General features: G+C 30.7%; 1 protein-coding gene across 1 annotated transcript in view; it reads right to left on the reverse strand.

The window, feature by feature from the left end:
• Positions 1-22,500, reverse strand: part of LOC145268379 (collagen alpha-3(VI) chain-like) — a 125,105-nt gene that overhangs the window by 43,509 nt on the left and 59,096 nt on the right. Inside the window, exons 15-20 of the mRNA XM_080123936.1 lie at positions 20,634-21,200; positions 14,371-14,475; positions 12,453-13,034; positions 9,797-9,904; positions 7,486-8,052; positions 645-749 (exon numbers count right to left, since the gene is read on the reverse strand). Coding sequence (XP_079980062.1) covers positions 645-749; positions 7,486-8,052; positions 9,797-9,904; positions 12,453-13,034; positions 14,371-14,475; positions 20,634-21,200 — 2,034 coding nt within the window. The remainder of the gene's footprint in view (positions 1-644; positions 750-7,485; positions 8,053-9,796; positions 9,905-12,452; positions 13,035-14,370; positions 14,476-20,633; positions 21,201-22,500) is intronic.

Raw genomic sequence — 22,500 nt, forward strand, 5'->3', positions numbered from 1 at the left:
ACAAAGTTAATACAATCGACTATAGGTATTTCACCGGATTAATATTTTATTTAACGATATCTATTATTATCAATATTTTTGAAGTTGGCTATTGTCAGATAGTTCCCAATTATGTTCGTGAAGAAGCTTTTTACATATTATCGTTTGTGATGCTATGTTCGTTTGGTTATTCGTTAGCCGAAATACCTTGTTCGGTTGGTTTAGAATTTTTGTTGAAATGGAATAAACCTATTAAAGTTTTTACACACACAAAACCACTGATAGATGTTAACAGATTAGATATAAGGAAAACACGGATATTTCTGCTTCAATTTCGTTTGCATACTAATTAAATCTCGACATTTCATGTGGATTATCACATCCTCCTCATAAAAAACATATTTATTGCGTCTTCTTTTTTCCTATTGTTTCAAAGTCGGTCGTTTCAGTGGTGGCGATTTGGCAAGCTGAGACTATTTACACTGTTTGAATCTAGATGCTTGCTCATCACATGTTCAAACACGTCTGTATTTTTTACATAGAAGAGGAAATAAGAAAAGACATGAATATTTTTCAACATAAACTTTCAGAAACACTGAATACAACATAGCGATTTTTGAAATAGTGATTATAAATCTCAAATCTTGCAAGAGATATATACTCACGATTTGGTGATGTTCGTGTGGCAAACATAGTAGTAGAAGGAATATTGGTACGAGGAATATAAGTAGGAGTAGTAGATATTATGATGGGAGTGGTCGGAAAAATCACTGGAAATAAAACAAAAACTATTTTCATTGTATAGTTTTAATTAGAAAACAGTTTGGGACACATTATCTGAGCAGGAATTTTATCAACTATGGGACGTATTATTGGACAGAGGAAAAACGAATAATTTTTATTGGATATAAATGTTAAGAATAAATAAAATAAACATGGCAACGGAAATGACGTATTTAAATAGCACATGTTACTTTATATATCTTAATCTCTCTCTCTCTCTCTCTGTCTCTCTGTCTCTCTGTCTCTCTCTCTCTCTCTCTCTCTCTATATATATATATATATATATATATATATATATATATATATGAGAACAAGTAGTTAATAAAACATGTTAATGGACACTTTGAAAAAGTTAAAAACATATTTAATTTTAAAAAGAGAGCACTAAATAGTGGATATGCCTTAGTCCGCGGAGTTTCGAAAAAATACTTTCCTTCTCATAAGATGTAGGATTAAGCAAAATGCGCTGTCGGATTTTGCTTGCAAAGGTATTTGATGAAACTACAAGTAAGTTATAGATCTTACTTGGTAACAAAAAATGAAGCAGGCGGAATAGGGTGAAAATTATTACATATAAATGGATAGATAGAGACCAATAACGGTAAAATCCAAACAATATAATTTAAAAAATGGTTACATTTCCATTTCCACAAGTAAAATCTAAGGGAATCGCATAATTGGAGAATGGTCCAAAGTAATGCAAAAGGCAGAAATCCGCGGAATAATTCACAAATGGGTACAAGGAAAAGGGAATGAATTCAAATAATATTATTAAACGAAAGATAAAATGTGCGTAGAAAAAAGAAATGGGACAAATTAAAAACTCGGCTGTCAAAGCTGGGCTAATTTAAGAAAAATGAGTGAAGAAGATGATAATAAATTGAATAGTGATTATGTTAATTTTTGAATAGAATAGCCAATGTACAAAATGACCCAGACATGATGACGCTGAAAGGCGCCAAAATTTAAAGCAAAAAAGCGGTCAACTAAATTGTACAGGTTATTACTTAAGAATTAAATTATCAGCTGGAGTTATTAAAGGACACAAATAAATGCATACATATAAGTAAATAAATGAGTAAATAAATAAATAAATAAAGGTTTTTTTTATATCAAGGGGAGAGGATGGCCGCTATCTGCAAATTCCGGAATAAGGCAAGTAAGTATCTAAGTAAATTCACATCATAAATTATAAGTAAACATACATGCAGAACATAAATGTGCAGGTCGGTTGATATATTTGATTGATAGGAATATTGTAACACTAAAACGGAGATTGCAGATATAAAACCAGCCAAACAAAGAAGAAATAAAGAATTACAATGAAAATTACAAAGTTATAAAATGCTAAGAAAGTATGTAGAAAAAACGATGACAGGTTAATTTAATGGCTATGTAATTTCAAATTTACCATAATAAAATTTTAACTTATGTTTGTAGTAGGAAATCAGTTCGTTTTTAGAGTTTATTATACTACTTTGAGGGAAAGTAATTATAGTTTTGGCTTCGGTTGTGCTGAGGCAACATGACTTAGAGCCTGGAGTATAAGACTTAACCTTTTTAGGATAGCCCATTTGATTGATAAGGGGGTATTTTAGAATTAGGTTTTTTAATTAAGGTGGTTAGAGAAGTTCCTTGGTTATTAGAATTTTGATTGTTAAAAGAAGAAATGTGGTTTGATATTCTTTTATTAATCAATGTTGAAGTAGCGCCAATATATATATATATATATATATATATATATTAACATCTACTATGTTTTTGTTTATATCTATATACATATATAAATATATATATACGTATGTATGTATGTATAAATGAGAATACAATATTACAGTTGTAAAAATATACTTTACGCGAATATATTGTTAAACAGGATACTATAATAAGACATATTGAAATTTCTTTTATCCATTGGGTTTAAAAGAAATGCAGTGTTCTTGTCAGAGAAAATGCATTAGCAAATGAATATTATAAGGAATCACTGATACTGGCAATATATATATATATATATATATATATACTACTTTATATATATTCATATATATATATATATATATATATATATATATATATATATATATATATATATATATATAAGTCTGAAGAATCCTAGAGGGGATGAAACGCGGAATATTCAGTGTAGCTTAATCGACATATATATTTTATAACTTACTATATATATATATATATATATATATATATATATATATATATATATATATATATATATATATATATATATATATATACAGTGTTATAATGGAATAATTCCAGGGGAAATCCGGGTATGAGAGCTCAATGTGGTAAACAGAGCAATAGCATAAAAATATAACACGGAAATTACATAATTGTCGATGCAATAATTTATTTCAACCTTATGGTATTTTCAAGCATCTAAACCAGACAATTACATTTTTGATACTGAAAGAAGGAAAGAAAAAATCGGGTCTCGACCCTCAAAAAACCAGAGGGGGTGGTAGTAGCAATCCACTTAATACATTTTATAGAGAGGGTGGGAGGGATTTAAAAAAAAATATTATGACACTTATAAACGGCAGCTCGATGTAACCATAGATACACACACACACGCACGAAACACACATACAGGGGCGTGTGTGTGTGTATGTGGATGTGGGTATGTACGTCATTCTGATAGACAAGATATAAATCTTACACGTTCTTACAGCATCGGGGAATGTTGGTCAGACCATAAATTGATCTGCTCCACAGTCAGGTTGAAAATCAAGCGCCCTGTTCGAAAACAACGTAATTCTTCCATCAAGAGAATTGATGTAGGCAAGTTGAAAGTTAAGGAGATAATGCACTCATTTCAAAAGGCTACTGATGAAAAGCTGTCCTCCGTTGTATGTGGGAATGATATTGAGGCATCTTGGAGAGAGTTTAAAACTGCAGTGTATGACTCTGCCAAAAGTCATTAGGATATGTTCGAAGGCAAAACCAACATTGGTTTGATGAAAATGATCCAACTATCGTCCCACTGCTCAATAACATGCATCAAACCCATTAAGTATGGATTACTGACAAAAATTCTTCAGTGAAACACAAGGCTTTAAGAATGACCGAAAGGTTGGCACAATCTCGGCTCCGGAAAATGAAACAAAATTGGTGGGAGTATAAAGCTAGGGCCTTACAAGATGCAGCGGATAGGTGTGATTTTAAATCATTCTGCCAAAACCTCTTTTTGGTCCTATTTTAAGGGGGGGGGCATCTCCAATATTTTTGTCGGATGGCATTCTCCTCACTGATAAGAAAGAAATTACTAGGCGCTGGGCTGAACATTTTCAAATGTTTTAAACGGAGAATCGACAGTGGATCGAGGAGAGATTGATGATATTCCTCAGAGGCCAACCATCCAGGCGCTTGCTGATACTCCATCCGTCGGAGACTGAATGGGCTGTAAAGCAACTTTCAAATGGTAAGGCTCCAGGTGAAGACGGCATACCTGCAGAATTATACAAATGTGGAAGCCAACTGTTAATCAGGAAACTAAGTGCTCTGTTTTCATTAATACAACTACAGGAGAAAACGAGGGAACAGAATAAGGACTTGTTTGTTACATTAGTTGACCTCACAAAGGCATTTGATACCGTCTCTAGGGATGCCCTGTGGACTGTTTTGAGGAGGCTTGGTATTCCAGACAAGATGTTGAATGTGATTGTCTCCTTTCACTGGTGAATGGTGGCGACAGTACGATCTGGCTGTGAACAAAGTGAACCATTTGACGTGTTAAATGGAACTAATCAAGGATGTGTCCTTGCTCCGATCCTATTTGCTCTTTTCTTTTCGGTGATGCTTGAGACAGCTTTCAAGAACACCTCAGGAGGCATAGGTGTTGAGCATCGATCAAGTGGAGGATTATTTAACCAGCAACGGTTCAAGGCCAAAACCAGGACTTCTGTGCAGACTGTTCTTGATCTCCTTTATGCTGATGACTGTGCTCTTGTCACCTATAGTCTTCATGACATGCAGAACGTCCTCAATAGTGCATGTAAGGCCTTCGATCTTACAATTAGCATAAAATGACTGAAATTATTCACCAGCCTAAACCAAATGCTATACCCTCTTCACAACCAGTGGTATATGTTGATGGTGAAGCTTTGAAAACAATATCTTCTTTTACATATCTCGGATCTGTTGTGTCTTATGATGCTAAATTTGAAAAGGAAATCCAAAGTAGAATTAATAAAGCTAGTGAGGCATTTGGTAGGTTGGGGCACAAACTCTGGTGCAGCCACGATGTCTCTCTAAAAGCAAAGGTGGCAGTCTACAAATCTGTTGTTCTGCCTACTCTTCTATATGGTGCTTGTACCGCAAGCATATAAATCAGCTTGACTACTTCCATATGAGATGTCTGCGTTCTATTTGCAATGTTGGATGGCAGGATCGTGTTCCGAATAGTGAATTACTGGAGGGATGTGAAATCACTGGTATTGATCAGGATACAAATGCGGTGGTCAGATTATCTTCTGAAAATGGATGACTCAGGAGTTTCTAAGCAACATTTTATGGGCAACTGACAAATTCTTGCCGTTCATTAGGGCGTCCCCTGCTTCGTTACAAAGATAAACTAAAAGTCAACCTTGTATAAAGACAACAATATATATTTAATAGATAATAGCTATTAAATTATTGCTAGGTTAAAATAGTTTATTTTAGATTTAGTAAATCATAGTTACTAGATTGTTGTTACGATATTAAAGTTTATTTTATTTAAGAGATCATAGTTATTAATTATCGTGTGGATATTAAAAATCATTTAGATTTAATAGATTGTTGTTACTTTACTATTTTAAGGATATTAAAGTTTTTTGATTTAATAGATAATAGTTATTAAATTATTGTTAAGATATTAAACTGTATTTAGATTTAATAGACCATCATTACTAAATTATATTTAAGACTTTAAAAACATTTTTTAGATTTAAAGATTATAGCTTCTTAATTTGAGTTAGGATATCAAAGTTTTATTTAGACTGATAGATTATAGTTAGTAAATTATTCTTAAGATATTAATGTTAATAAATTATTCATAGGATAATTATGATTTTTTTCTTAGCATTAATGATTTTTTAGATTTAATAGATCATTAGTAATTGTCTGTATTTTTTTAGATAAGGTGTTTTCATTGATTGAGATTGCCGGACTGACTTCCTCATCTTGGTTGTTATTGTCACAACGTTTCGGCCATTTTGCCCTCCGGCCTTCGTCAGGTGTTTTGTATCGAACTGGGGAACCGTTTGTTAGGAGTCTCGAACCCAACCCTTTATTATTATTACGGGGGTACCGTGTTCGGACTCCAGCTAGGCTTTGGGACATAGTTGCTGATTCTCTGTTTTGAATGTTACTTTTTCACTGCCTTCGTTAAGGATTGAACTCAGCACCTTTGAGTAACTGTAAACTGTGATACAACGTCTAGTACCACTCGGCCATGTGTCACTAGGACAATTCTTAGTTGTTTTTTTTTTATTAATGGTAAACCTATGTTGTTATTCAAGGTTTTCTCTCTCTATCAGAGTTGTCCAAATTGCATTCAGCTCTATGCTTGGTTTGCCGTAGGTTGTTCATGTCCGACCATGTGAGCTGTTTCTTTCACATTTAATAAATTATTTATAGGATAATTATTCTTTTCTTAACAGTAATGAGTTTTTAGATTTATTAGATCATAGTTAATAAATTATTCATAGGTTATTAATGATTTTTAAAATAATAATTTTATTTTAAAATTAATAGATTATAATTACAAAAGTATTCATGAGATAATAATGCTTTTTTAATATTTAGGACTTTTAGATTTGATATATCATTGGTAATGAATTATACCTTGGATATTAATGAATTTTTAAATAGTTATGTGGTGTTCAGATTAAATAGATCATAGAAAATATTCTTATGATATAAATGCTTTTTTATTAATCATGATTTTTTAAATATTAATGTTCTTTTGTATAAATGATTTTTTTTATTTAAATTAGTTATTCTTAGGATAATAATGATTTTTTAATATTCATAATTTTTTTTAGATTTAATAATTATGATTTTTTAGATTTAAAAGATCATAGTAAATAAATTATGGTAAAAATGTTTAGATTTACTTCGTCATAATTACTAAATTATGGTTTGAATATTAAAAATTTTTGTAGATGTAATAAATTATAGTTAGTAAATTATTGTGAGGATATTGAAGATTTATTTAGTTAAGAGTTGGCATATTTTGGTTCTTAAAGATTAATATTTTAAGAGTTGGGATATTTTAGTTAATATATACTAGTTAGAAGATTAAGATTTATTCAGTTTTATAGTGATTATGGTATTTAGTTTTTATAAATTATTGTTAGCATATTGGAGATTTCTTTTGTTTTGATAGATTATCGTGCGGATAAAAAAATACTTTACTTCTAATAGATCCCAGTTAGCTAATTGGATATATATCTTTACTTTTAATAGATAAAAGTAAAGAGATTAAAATATTTATTCAGTTTTGATTGATCATAGGAGATTAACGATTTGTTTAATTGTGATGGATCATGGTGTGGTAGAAGTCGTATTTGTTATGGTAGTAATCGTAGTTATTATTAATTATGAAGTAGAATTATTAAGTATAAAATAAAAAAATGAATGAGAGTGTTGTCTTATAAGGAGACCTGGTAAAATATTGGAATACTTGTGAGCGTACAAATAAAAAAATAAATTTTTACTTACCTTGACAAGTGGTGGAGATTAGTTTATGTATTAAGTCATTCAAAGCGCTATATTTGTCAAGTCTCATAACGTACGTTTCGCCACTGGCAATGGTCTTTAACGTGGCATAATTGGCTTGCATCCCAATACCTATAGCAATGATCACAACTCCTTCCCTTTTCAGCATTTCCGCCTCAACAGTAGCATTTTTTGGAGCATGCGAATTACCATCATTAATTAAGATGACGATTTTCTTGACCTTTGGCCTTGCATGCACAAAATAATTTCTCCGTGCATAATTTAAGGCCCTGTCGGTTCGGGTTGTAGATCCTAATGCTGCGTTGAATTTGATATTTCCAAGGGCATCAAGGGTATTGGCTATTGTATTGTATTTGTTGAACCCGAAAGCTGTGCTTTTAACGACTACCTCACCAAAAGCAAGGGCAGCAATGCGAATATTATTTGGACCAATCTTAAAACTTTTTGTAAAATTTTGCAAGAAAATTATTCCGTGGTCGAAATCGGGTGGGTAGATACTTCGTGAAGTGTCGATTATCAAAGCGATGTCAGCTTGTTCGTCTTGGCATTCTAAAAGAAACAGTGCATGTATATAATTATAGTTGAATATAGTTAACAGCTCTTTAAAAATACTATATACTCCAAACTATATACTCTTAAAGATCATGTCATCGTTATACATTATAGACTAATATATTTTATAGCTACAGATTTTACCACCACAAGCGCTTAAAGTGTATGATAGACAGAGATTTTTAACCCTTTATGACCTGAATTATGATGTAGATGATTAAAAAATGTTTTAGTTTTAGTTAGTTTAAAGGACAATGATATTATAATTGTCTTTAAACTGAAAGAATTATGAAGTTCAATTGTTAAACTACCACTGAGAAATTTTTGCATACATCTCCATCTCTCTCTTCCTCTCTCTCTCTCTCTCTCTCTCTCTCTCTCTCTCTCTCTCTCTCTCTACATATATATATATATATATATATATATATATATATATATATATAACTACTTCATTTACTCACATAAAATATATACGAAAGTATAAATTTATGCGTAAGCTTTAAGTATTTACTTCAAAGTACTCAATACGAAGGTAGAGCTAGTTAAGTTATAAAATATACATAGCGAATAAGCTTAACCGCTATATATATTTTATAACTTACTATATATATATATATATATATACATACATATATATATATCCCATATCTATCTATCTATCCTCTATCTATATATATATATAAATATATATATATATATATATATAAAGATTGATAGATAGATAGATAGATAGATAGATGGATAGATATATAGATAGATAGATACTCGGCGTTGCCAGGTCGAAAACTCCCATATTACGTAATCATATATGGTTATGTTATCTGTCATGATGCCATACTTTACGATACATATATCATATGTTGCATCATCTGCAACGACGTCATATCTGACGTCATATGAAAAAAACAAAGAAACGGGAATACGGTTTATGATACTATCTTGGAGAAAGGTAGATAAATAGATAGATAGATAAAAATCGAAATAATGATATAGATGTGTGTGTGTGTGTGTTCGCGCTTTATAATATATTCGACTAAAGACACAAACTCAGTTGGTGAACATACCAATATCAACTGTTTAACGTTGTTACACTAAATCTTTACAAAGTTAATACAATCGACTATAGATATTTCACCGGATGAATATTGTATTTAACGATATCTATTACTATCAATATTTTTTAAGTTGAGCTATTGTCAGATAGTTCCCAATTATGTTCGTGAAGAAGCTTTTTACATATTATCGTTTGTGATGCTATGTTCGTTTAGTTATTCGTTAGCCGAAATACCTTGTTCGGTTGGTTTAGAATTTTTGTTGAAATGGAATAAACCTATTAAAGTTTTTACACACACAAAACCACTGATAGATGTTAACAGATTAGATATAAGGAAAACACGGATATTTCTGCTTCAATTTCGTTTGCATACTAATTAAATCGTGACATTTCATGTGGATTATCACATCCTCCTCATAAAAAAAACATATTTATTGCGTCTTCTTTTTTCCTATTGTTTCAAAGTCGGTCGTTTCGATTTGGCAAGCTTAGACTATTTACACTGTTTTAATCTAGATGCTTGCTCATCACATGTTAAAACACGTCTGTATGTTTTTACATAGAAGAGGACATCAGAAAAAAACATGAATATTTTTCAACATAAACTTTAAGAAACACTGAAATGGACATTACGATTTTTAAAATAGCTATTAAAACTCTCAAATATTGCAAGAGATATATACTCACTTTTTTGTGATGTTCGTGTGGCAAACATAGTAGTAGGAGGAATATTCGTACGAGGAATATAAGTAGGAGGAGTAGTAAATATTATGATGGGAGTGGCCGGAATAATCACTGGAAATAAAACAAAAACGATTTTTATTGTATAGTTTTAATTAGGAAACAGTATTTTTCCCTAAACAGGAAGTTGTATAATTTTGGAACTTATATCGGACAGAGGTACAAACTAATAATTTTTATTGGATATAAATGTTAGGAATATATCAAATAAACATGACAATTTAAGAAATGACGTTTTTAAATAACACATGTTTGTATGTATATATATATATATGTGTGTGTGTGTGTGTGTGTGTGTGTGTGTGTGTGTGTGTGTGTGTGTGTGTGTGTGTCTGTGTGTCTGTGTGTCTCTGCGTGCGTGTGCATATATATATATACACATATGCGCATGTATGTATGCATGTACGTGTGTATCTATGTATAAATGAAATAGCCCACGTTTGTATATATATATATATATATATATATATATATATATATATATATATATATATATACATATGTGTATGTATGTATGCATTATTTATATCTAATTATAATACAAATTTAAAGATGTAAAAATATATTTTACATGAATTTATTGTTAAAATTTTTTACTATAAAAATTTGTTTTGTCCGTTCGGTTTAAAAGAAATGCATTGTTCTGGTCAGAGACAAAGTATTAGCAAATTAATACTATGGGGAAGCAATATATATATATATATATATATATATATATATATATATATATATATATAATATATATATATATATACTAGCAAAAGTACGCGTCCTTGAGTGGGGTAAAACATCCTACAGAAAATGGACTGATTTATGAAAGTATGATAGGTTATGAAAAGGAAGGGCTGTAAAGAGATAGCTTCGAATTTGGGGGTATCAAAACCAAAGACAAATATGATGAAAGAAAAATAAACTAGATAACCCCTCATAATTTATCATACCCTACCTGTTCACACTGAAACACTTATCACAATATTCTGTGTATCTATATTAAAAAACCTTGTTAAATTTTGTGACATATTTCCATTCTATGTGCCTCGATACATCTATCATTATATGTAATCAGTTTTTTAAAATAGTCAACTATATAGGAGTCTATTTGTGACCAGACACACAAACACACACACACACACACACACACATTCAGCTTTATATTATATATATATATATATATATATATATACATATAAATAATATAATATATATGTACAATGTTTTTTTCAAGGAATCCAGAAAAGTGCTCAACCAAAAGGAAGACCCGAAAAAAGCGTATTTATATTCTGTGTGCACAAAGTTTTAGATTAGACAAGTCATTAGTACCGTCGGTTTAAACCCCGATAATTTGTATTGGCTGAAGGGAGCTTGATATGGGTATTCTAAATGACCCTATATATCGGGTTTGAAACCGACGGTACCAATGAGTTGAGTTGACTCATCTAAAACTTTCTGTACACAAAATAATAAACAATAGGAAGAAGAAAAGGAAAAAAGAAACAAACCAACACACTGAAGATGGAGTCTACCTCTGAAATATATTTGTGCTAAATTTCAAACAAGTAAATTATTTGTTTATTTTCCTAATATTACGTTGTGATTTGGCTTTCAAGCGCACTTGATGCGTATTTTATTTTATTTAAATTAAAACCACGTTTCTATTGAACTCTGATTCTTGACGTTATTCTCGCGTTAACTACGCACAGTTCAAACATTTCAAAATACAACCGCCAGGTACAACACGTGGCTCTATACAACCAGACTTCTTTTTCCAAATTTACAACATGGCAAGGAAGAAGAAAAAGAAAAAAAGAAACAAACCAACACACTGAAGATGGCGTCTACCTCTGAAATATATTTCTGTTAAATGTCAAACAAGTAAAATATTTGTTTATTTTCCTAATATTACGTTGTGATTTGATTTCAAGCTCACTTGATGCGTATTTTATTGTATTTAAATTAAAACAATGTTTCTATTGAATTTTCGTTCCTGGCGTAAATCATATAGTGTTTCATTATATAGATAGATAGATAGATAGATAGATAAATAGATGGATAGATAGATAGATAGATAGATAGATAGATAGATAGATAGGTGTCCAGGTCGAAAACTCGCATATTACGTAATCATGTATGGTTACGTTATCTGTCATAATGCCATATTTTACGATACATATATCATATGTTGTGTCATCTGCAACGACGTCATATTTGACGTATATGAAAAACAAAGTAACAGGAATACTGTTCATACCAATATATTTGTAAAAAGGTAAATAGATAGATAGATAAAAATAGAAATATTGATATAGATAGATATATATGTGTGTGTGTGTTATAATATATTCGACTAAAAACACGAAACTCTGTTAGTAAACATACGAAGGTTAATTCGTAAATGTTATTAAACTAAACATTTACTAAATTTAATAAATCGACTATTGGAATTGGACCGGATAAATATTTTTTCAGTGATATCTATTGCTTTCTTGTTAATAATTTTTAAGTTAGATTATTGTCAGATTGTTCGCAATTATGTTTGTGGAGAAGTTTTTTTTACATATTATCGTTTGTGATGTAAGAAAAAAATAAGTATTGCGTCGGTTACCTGATTTGACTGTAGAAATAACGTAAGCCAAATTACTGGTATCTCTCAGAAGATCGTCGAAAGAATAATATGTGTGCACAAATTTTTTAGATGGTTTACTTGCAATATGATCCATTTCTTGTTGTCTCGGCTTAGAACCGATTCCAAACACAAAAATCTTCACACCGGATTGCTGAAGCTGAGTTGCCTCTTCCAGTGCCAGATTGTAGTTACGCAACCTATCGTCGATGAAGACAACTAAAATTCTCTCTGCGCGTCTGCGTACAAATGTCCGATCGAATACGTTATTTCCCACATTGAAAAGAGCTTTGCCGATGTTCGTCGCGCCTCCTAGGTACTCCAACGTTTGAATTCTCTGCAACACTCTCCACTTTTCAGAACCAGAATCGAAATCAAGATTCTCATTATATATATTATTATTATCTGTCGACAATGAAAATCCGATCCTAGTCTTTTTGGGTCCGATATCAAAATTATTAACAATCATTTGGATGGCTTTTAATTGTTTTCGAAATTCTTCACGTTTTAAACTTGATGAGGAATCCAAGAGGAAATAGACATCGGCTTTTAGATTTTTATAACCTACAAAAGAAAAAAAATTGCAGTTAATTTATTATAAAATGAGAAATAAAGATCAGTTTATCTTCGTTAGCTTGTTTAGTATGAAAACTTCAAATCATGACACAGGCACACAAAGGTAAGATTTTTTGGCTATTTTTCTTTTCTTTTTTTTTTTTTTGCTTTGAGCATTTTGTCCCCGCTTTGACATCGCACACAAGCACCATCTGTTCAAGAAATCATGTGTGATGCCATGAATTTCTAAAATCCTCTGAATGTCGTAAGCGTTGCCTGTTATATTAGATAGATAGATAGATAGATAGATAGATAGATAGATAGATAGATAGAAAGATAGATAGATACTCGGCGTTGCCAGGTCGAAAACTCCCATATTACGTAATCATATATGGTTATGTTATCTGTCATGATGCCATACTTTACGATACATATATCATATGTTGCATCATCTGCAACGACGTCATATCTGACGTCATATGAAAAAACAAAGAAACGGGAATACGGTTTATAATACTATATTTGGAGAAAGTAGATAGATAGATAAATAGATAGATAGATAGATAGATAGATAAAAATAGAAATAATGATATAGATGTGTGTGTGTGTGTGTGTTTTATAATATATTCGACTAAAGACACAAAACTCAGTTGGTGAACATACCAATATCAACTGTTTAACGTTGTTACACTAAATCTTTACAAAGTTAATACAATCGACTATAGGTATTTCACCGGATTAATATTTTATTTAACGATATCTATTATTATCAATATTTTTTAAGTTGAGCTATTGTCAGATAGTTCCCAATTATGTTCGTGAAGAAGCTTTTTACATATTATCGTTTGTGATGCTATGTTCGTTTGGTTATTCGTTAGCCGAAATACCTTGTTCGGTTGGTTTAGAATTTTTGTTGAAATGGAATAAACCTATTAAAGTTTTTACACACACAAAACCACTGATAGATGTTAACAGATTAGATATAAGGAAAACACGGATATTTCTGCTTCAATTTCGTTTGCATACTAATTAAATCGCGACATTTCATGTGGATTATCACATCCTCCTCATAAAAAACATATTTATTGCGTCTTCTTTTTTCCTATTGTTTCAAAGTCGGTCGTTTCAGTGGTGGCGATTTGGCAAGCTGAGACTATTTACACTGTTTTAATCTAGATGCTTGCTCATCACATGTTTAAACACGTCTGTATTTTTTACATAGAAGAGGAAATAAGGAAAGACAGGAATATTTTTCAACATAAACTTTCAGAAACACTGAAGTAAACATAGCGATTTTTGAAATAGCGATTATTAATCTAAAATATTGCAAGAGATATATACTCACTTTTTTGTGATGTTCGTGTGGCAAACATAGTAGTAGAAGGAATATTGGTACGAGGAATATAAGTAGGAGTAGTAGATATTATGATGGGAGTGGCCGGAATAATCACTGGAAATAAAACAAAAACGATTTTCATTGTATAGTTATAATTAGAAAACAGTTTGGGACACATTATCTGAGCAGGAATTTTATCAATATGGGACGTATTATTGGACAGAGGAAAAACGAATAATTTTTATTGGATATAAATGTTAAGAATAAATAAAATAAACATGGCAACGAAAATGACGTATTTAAATAGCACATGTTACTTTATATATCTTAATCTCTCTCTCTCTCTCTCTCCATCTATCTATCTATCTATATATATATATATATATATATATATATATATATATATATATATATATATAAGAGAACAAGTACTTAATAAAACATGTTAATGGACACTTTGAAAAAGTTAAAAACATATTTAATTTTAAAAAGAGAGCACTAAATAGTGGATATGTCTTAGTCCGCGGAGTTTCGAAAAAATACTTTCCTTCTCATAAGATGTAGGATTAAGCAAAATGCGCTGTCGGATTTTGCTTGCAAAGGTATTTGATGAAACTACAATTAAGTTATAAATCTTACTTGTAACAAAAAATGAAGCAGACGGAATAGGGTAAAAAAATTATTACATATAAATGGATAGTCTGGTGAAAGGTAGAGACCAATAACGGTAAAATCCACACAATATAATTAAAAAAAATTGGTGACATTTCCATTTCCACAAGTAAAATCTAAGGGAATCGCATAATTGGAGAATGGTCCACAGTAATCCAAAAGGCAGAAATCCGCGGAATAATTCACAAATGGGTACAAGGAAAAGGGAATGAATTCAAATAATATTATTAAACGAAAGATAAAATGTGCGTAGAAAAAAGAAATGGGACAAATTAAAAACTCGGCTCTCAAGGTTGGGCTAATTTAAGAAAAACGAGTGAAGAAGATGATAATAAATTGAATAGTGATTAAGTTAATTTTTGAATAGAATAGCCAATGTCAAAATGACCCAGACATGATGACGCTGAAAAGGCGCCAAAATTTAAAGCAAAAAAAGCGGTCAACTAAATTGTACAGGTTATTACTTAAGAATTAAATTCTCAACTGGAGTTATTAAAGGACACAAATAAATGCATACATATAAGTAAATAAATGAGTAAATAAATAAATAAAGGTTTTTTTTATATCAAGGGGAGAGGATGGCCGCTATCTGCAAATTCCGGAATACGGCAAGGAAGTATCTAAGTAAATTCACATCATAAATTATAAGTAAACATACATGCAGAACATAAATGTGCAGGTCGGTTGATATATTTGATTGATAGGAATATTGTAACACTAAAACGGAGATTGCAGATATAAAACCAGCCAAACAAAGCAGAAATAAAGAATTACAATGAAAATTACAAAGTTATAAAATCCTAAGAAAGTATGTAGAAAAAACGATGACAGGTTAATTTAATGGCTATGTAATTTCAAATTTACCATAATAAAATTTTAACTTATGTTTGTAGTAGGAAATCAGTTCGTTTTTAGAGTTTATTATACTACTTTGAGGGAAAGTAATTATAGTTTTGGCTTCGGTTGTGCTGAGGCAACATGACTTAGAGCCTGGAGTATAAGATTTAACCTTTTTAGGATAGTCCATTTGATTGATAAGGGGGTATTTTAGAATTAGGTTTTTTAATTAAGGTGGTAAGAGAAGTTTCTTGGTTATTATAATTTTGATTGTTAAAAGAAGAAATGTGGTTTGATATTCTTTTATTAATCAATGTTGAAGTAGCGCCAATATATGTATGCATTTATATATATATATATATATATTAACATGTACTATGTTTTTGTCTATATCTATATACATATATAAATATATATATATATACGTATGTATGCATGTATAAATGAGAATACAATTTTACAGCTGTAAAAATATACTTTACGTGAATATATTGTTAAACAGGATACTATAATAAGACATATTGAAATTTCTTTTATCCATTGGGTTTAAAAGAAATGCAGTGTTCTTGTCAGAGAAAATGCATTAGCAAATGAATATTATAAGGAATCACTGATACTGGCAATATATATATATATATATATATATATATATACTACTTTATATATATTCATATATATATATATATATATATATATATATATATATACATATATATATATAAGTCTGAAGAATCCTAGAGGGGATGAAACGGGGAATATTCAGTGTAGCTTAATCGACATATATATTTTATAACTTACTATATATATATATATATATATATATATATATATATATATATATATATATATATATATAGTGTTATAATGGAATAATTCCAGAGGAAATCCGGGTATGAGGGCTCAATGTGGTAAACAGAGCAATAGCATAAAAATATAACACGGAAATTACATAATTGTCGATGATATAATTTATTTCAACCTTATGGTATTTTCAAGCATCTAAACCAGACAATTACATTTTTGATACTGAAAGAAGGAAAGGAAAAATCGGGCCTCGACCCTCAAAAAACCAGAGGGGGTGGTAGTAGCAATCCACTTAATACATTTTATAGAGAGGGTGGGAGGGATTTAAAAAAAGAATTATGACACTTATAAACGGCAGCTCGATGTAACCAGAGATACACACACACACGCATGCAACACACATACAGAGGCGTGTGTGTGTGTATGTGGGTGTGGGTTTGTACGTCATTCTGATAGACAAGATATAAATCTTACACGTTCTTACAGCATCGGGGAATGTTGGTCAGACCATAAATTGATCTGCTCCACAGTCAGCTTGAAAATCAAGCGCCTTGTTCGAAACCAACGTAATTCTTCCATCAGGGGAATTGATGTAGGCAAGTTGAAAGTTAAGGAGATAATGCACTCATTTCAAAAGGCTACTGATGAAAAGCTGTCCTCCGTTGTATGTGGGAATGATATTGAGGCATCTTGGAGAGAGTTTAAAACTGCAGTGTATGAATCTGCCAAAGAGTCATTAGGATATGTTCGAAGGCAAAACCAACATTGGTTTGATTAAAATGATCCAACTATCGTCCCACTGCTCAATAACATGCATCAACCCCATCAAGTATGGATTACTGACAAAAATTCTTCAGTGAAACACAAGGCTTTCAGAATGGCCGAAAGGTTGGCACAATCTCGGCTCCGGAAAATGAAACAAAATTGGTGGGAGCATAAAGCTAGGGCCTTACAAGATGCAGCGGATAGGTGTGATTTTAAATCATTCTGCCAAAACCTCAAGGGAGCTTTTGGTCCTATTTTAAGGGGGGGCATCTCCAATATTTTCGTCGGATGGCATTCTCCTCACTGATAAGAAAGAAATTACTAGGCGCTGGGCTGAACACTTTTCAAAAGTTTTAAACGGAGAATCGACAGTGGATCGAGGAGTGATTGATATTCCTCAGAGGCCAATTTGCTCTTTTCTTTTCGGTGATGCTTGAGACAGCTTTCAAGAACACCTCAGGAGGCATAGGTGTTGAGCATCGATCAAGTGGAGGATTATTTAACCAGCAACGGTTCAAGGCCAAAACCAGGACTTCTGTGCAGACTGTTCTTGATCTCCTTTATGCTGATGACTGTGCTCTTGTCACCTATAGTCTTGATGACATGCAGAACGTCCTCAATAGTGCATGTAAGGCCTTCGATCTTACAATTAGCATAAAATGACTGAAATTATTCACCAGCCTAAACCAAATGCTATACCCTCTTCACAACCAGTGGTATATGTTGATGGTGAAGCTTTGAAAACAATATCTTCTTTTGCATACCTCGGATCTGTTGTGTCTTATGATGCTAAATTTGAAAAGGAAATCCAAAGTAGAATTAATAAAGCTAGTGAGGCATTTGGTAGGTTGGGGCACAAACTCTGGTGCAGCCACGATGTCTCTCTAAAAGCAAAGGTGGCAGTCTACAAATCTGTTGTTCTGCCTACTCTTCTATATGGTGCTTGTACCGCAAGCATATAAATCAGCTTGACTACGTCCATATCAGATGTCTGCGTTCTATTTGCAATGTTGGATGGCAGGATCGTGTTCCGAATTGTGAATTACTGGAGGGATGTGAAATCACTGGTATTGATCAGGATACAAATGCGGTGGTCAGATTATCTTCTGAAAATGGAGGACTCAGGAGTTTCTAAGCAACTTTTTATGGGCAACTGACAAATTCTTGCCGTTCATTAGGGCGTCCCCTGCTTCGTTACAAAGATAAACTAAAAGTCAACCTTGTATAAAGACAATAATATATATTTAATAGATAATAGTTATTAAATTATTGCTAAGTTAAAATAGTTTATTTTAGATTTAGTAAATCATAGTTACTAGATTGTTGTTACGATATTAAAGTTTATTTTATTTAAGAGATCATAGTTATTAATTATCGTGTGGATATTAAAAATCATTTAGATTTAATAGATTGTTGTTACTTTACTATTTTAAGGATATTAAAGTTTTTTTATTTAATAGATAATAGTTATTAAATTATTGTTAAGATATTAAACTGTATTTAGATTTAATAGACCATCATTACTAAATTATATTTAAGATATAAGAAAACATTTTTAGATTTAAAGATTATAGCTTCTTAATTTGAGTTAGGATAAGTTTTATTTAGACTGATAGATTATAGTTAATAAATTATTCTAAAGATATTAATGTTAATAAATTATTCATAGGATAATTATGATTTTTTTCTTAGCATTAATGATTTTTTAGATTTAATAGATCATTAGTAATTGTCTGTATTTTTTTAGATAAGGTGCTTTCATTGATTGAGATTGTCGGACTGACTTCCTCATCTTGGTTGTTATTGTCACAACGTTTCGGCCATTTTGCCCTCCGGCCTTCGTCAGGTGTTTTGTATCGAACTGGGGAACCGTTTGTTAGGAGTCTCGAACCCAACCCTTTATTATTATTACGGGGGTACCGTGTTCGGACTCCAGCTAGGCTTTGGGACATAGTTGCTGATTCTCTGTTTTGAATGTTACTTTTTCACTGCCTTCGTTAAGGATTGAACTCAGCACCTTTGAGTAATTGTAAACTGTGATACAACGTCTAGTACCACTCGACCATGTGTCACTAGGACAATTCTTAGTTGTTTTTTGTTGTTGTTGTTAATGTTGTTATTCAAGGTTTTCTCTCTCTATCAGAGGTGTCCAAATTGCATTCAGCTCTATGCTTGGTTTGCTCAGTAGGTTGTTATGTCCGACCATGTGAGCTGTTTCTTTCACATTTAATAAATTATTCATAGGATAATTATTTTTTTCTTAACATTAATGAGTTTTTAGATTTAATAGATCATAGTTAATAAATTATTCATAGGTTATTAATGATTTTTAAAATAATAATGTGGTGTTCAGATTAAATAGATCATAGGAAATAAATTATTCTTATGATATGAATGTTTTTTTATTAATCATGATTTTTTAAATATTAATGTTCTTTTGTATTAATGATTTTTTTTTATTTAAATTAATTATTCTTAGGATAATAATGATTTTTTAATATTCATAATTTTTTTTAGATTTAATAATTATGATTTTTTAGATTTAAAAGATCATAGTAAATAAATTATGGTAAAAATGTTTAGATTTACTTCGTCATAATTACTAAATTATGGTTTGAATATTAAAGATTTTTGTAGATGTAATAAATTATAGTTAGTACATTATTGTGAGGATATTGAAGATTTATTTAGTTAAGAGTTAGCATATTTTGGTTCTTAAAGATTAATATTTTAAGAGTTGGGATATTTTAGTTAATATATACTAGTTAGAAGATTAAGATTTATTAAGTTTTATAGTGATTATGGCATTTAGTTTTTATAAATTATTGTTAGCAGATTGGAGATTTATTTTGTTTTGATAGATTATCGTGCGGATAAAAAAATACTTTACTTCGAATAGATCCCAGTTAGCTAATTGGATATATATCTTTACTTTTAATAGATAAAAGTAAAGAGATTAAAATTTTATTTAGTTTTGATTGCTCATAGGAGATTAACGATTTGTTTAATTTTGATGGAACATGGTGTGGTAGAAGTCGTATTTTTATGGTAGTAATCGTAGTTATTATTAATTATGAAGTAGAATTATTAAGTAGAAAATAAAAAAATGAATGAGAGTGTTGTCTTATAAGGAGACCTGGTAAAATATTGGAATACTTGTGAGCGTACAAGTAAAAAAATAAATTTTTACTTACCTTGACAAGTGGTGGAGATTAGTTTATGTATTAAGTCATTCAAAGCGCTATATTTGTCAAGTCTCATAACGTACGTTTCGCCGCTGGCAATGGTCTTTAACGTGGCATAATTGGCTTGCATCCCAATACCTATAGCAATTATCACAACTCCTTCCCTTTTCAGCATTTCCGCCTCAACAGTAGCATTTTTTGGAGCATGCGAATTACCATCATTAATTAAGATGACAATTTTCTTGACCTTTGGCCTTGCATGCACAAAATAATTTCTCCGTGCATAATTTAAGGCCCTGTCGGTTCGGGTTGTAGATCCTAATGCTGCGTTGAATTTGATATTTCCAAGGGCATCAAGGGTATTGGCTATTGTATTGTATTTGTTGAACCCGAAAGCTGTGCTTTTAACGACTACCTCACCAAAAGCAAGGGCAGCAATGCGAATATTATTTGGACCAATCTTAAAACTTTTTGTAAAATTTTGCAAGAAAATTATTCCGTGGTCGAAATCGGGTGGGTAGATACTTCGTGAAGTGTCGATTATCAAAGCGATGTCAGCTTGTTCGTCTTGGCATTCTAAAAGAAACAGTGCATGTATATAATTATAGTTGAATATAGTTAACAGCTCTTTAAAAATACTATATACTCCAAACTATATACTCTTAAAGATCATGTCATCGTTATACATTATAGACTAATATATTTTATAGCTACAGATTTTACCACCACAAGCGCTTAAAGTGTATGATAGCCAGAGATTTTTAACCCTTTATGACCTGAATTATGATGTAGATGATTAAAAAATATTTTTATTTTAGTTAGTTTAAAGGACAATGATATTATAATTGTCTTTAAACTGAAAGAATTATGAAGTTCAATAGTTAAACTACCACTGAGAAATTTTTGCATACATCTCCATCTCTCTCTTCCTCTCTCTCTCTCTCTCTCTCTCTCTCTCTCTATATATATATATATATATATATATATATATATATATATATAACTACTTCATTTACTCACATAAAATATATACGAAAGTATAAATTTATGCGTAAGCTTTAAGTATTTACTTCAAAGTACTCAATACGAAGGTAGAGCTAGTTATTAAGTTATAAAATATATATAGCGATTAAGCTTAACCGCTATATATATTTTATAACTTACTATATATATATATATATATATATATATATATATACATACATATATATATATCCCATATCTATCTATCTATCCCATATCTATATATATATATATAAATATATATATATATATATATATATATATATATATATATATAAAGATTGATAGATAGATAGATAGATAGATAGATAGATAGATGGATAGATACATAGATAGATAGATACTCGGCGTTGCCAGGTCGAAAACTCCCATATTACGTAATCATATATGGTTATGTTATCTGTCATGATGCCATACTTTACGATACATATATCATATGTTGCATAATCTGCAACGACGTCATATCTGACGTCATATGAAAAAAACAAAGAAACGGGAATACGGTTTATAATACTATATTTGGAGAAAGGTAGATAAATAGATAGATAGATAAAAATAGAAATAATGATATAGATGTGTGTGTGTGTGTGTTTTATAATATATTCGACTAAAGACACAAACTCAGTTGGTGAACATACCAATATCAACTGTTTAACACTAAATATTTACAAAGTTAATACAATCGACTATAGATATTTCACCGGATGAATATTGTATTTAACGATATCTATTACTATCAATATTTTTTAAGTTGAGCTATTGTCAGATAGTTCCCAATTATGTTCGTGGAGAAGCTTTTTACATATTATCGTTTGTGATGCTATGTTCGTTTGGTTATTCGTTATTCGAAATA

Source organism: Euprymna scolopes, chromosome 43 (genome assembly GCF_053919585.1).
Source record: "Euprymna scolopes isolate OS-2025 chromosome 43, ASM5391958v1, whole genome shotgun sequence".
Lineage (NCBI taxonomy): Eukaryota > Metazoa > Mollusca > Cephalopoda > Sepiida > Sepiolidae > Euprymna > Euprymna scolopes.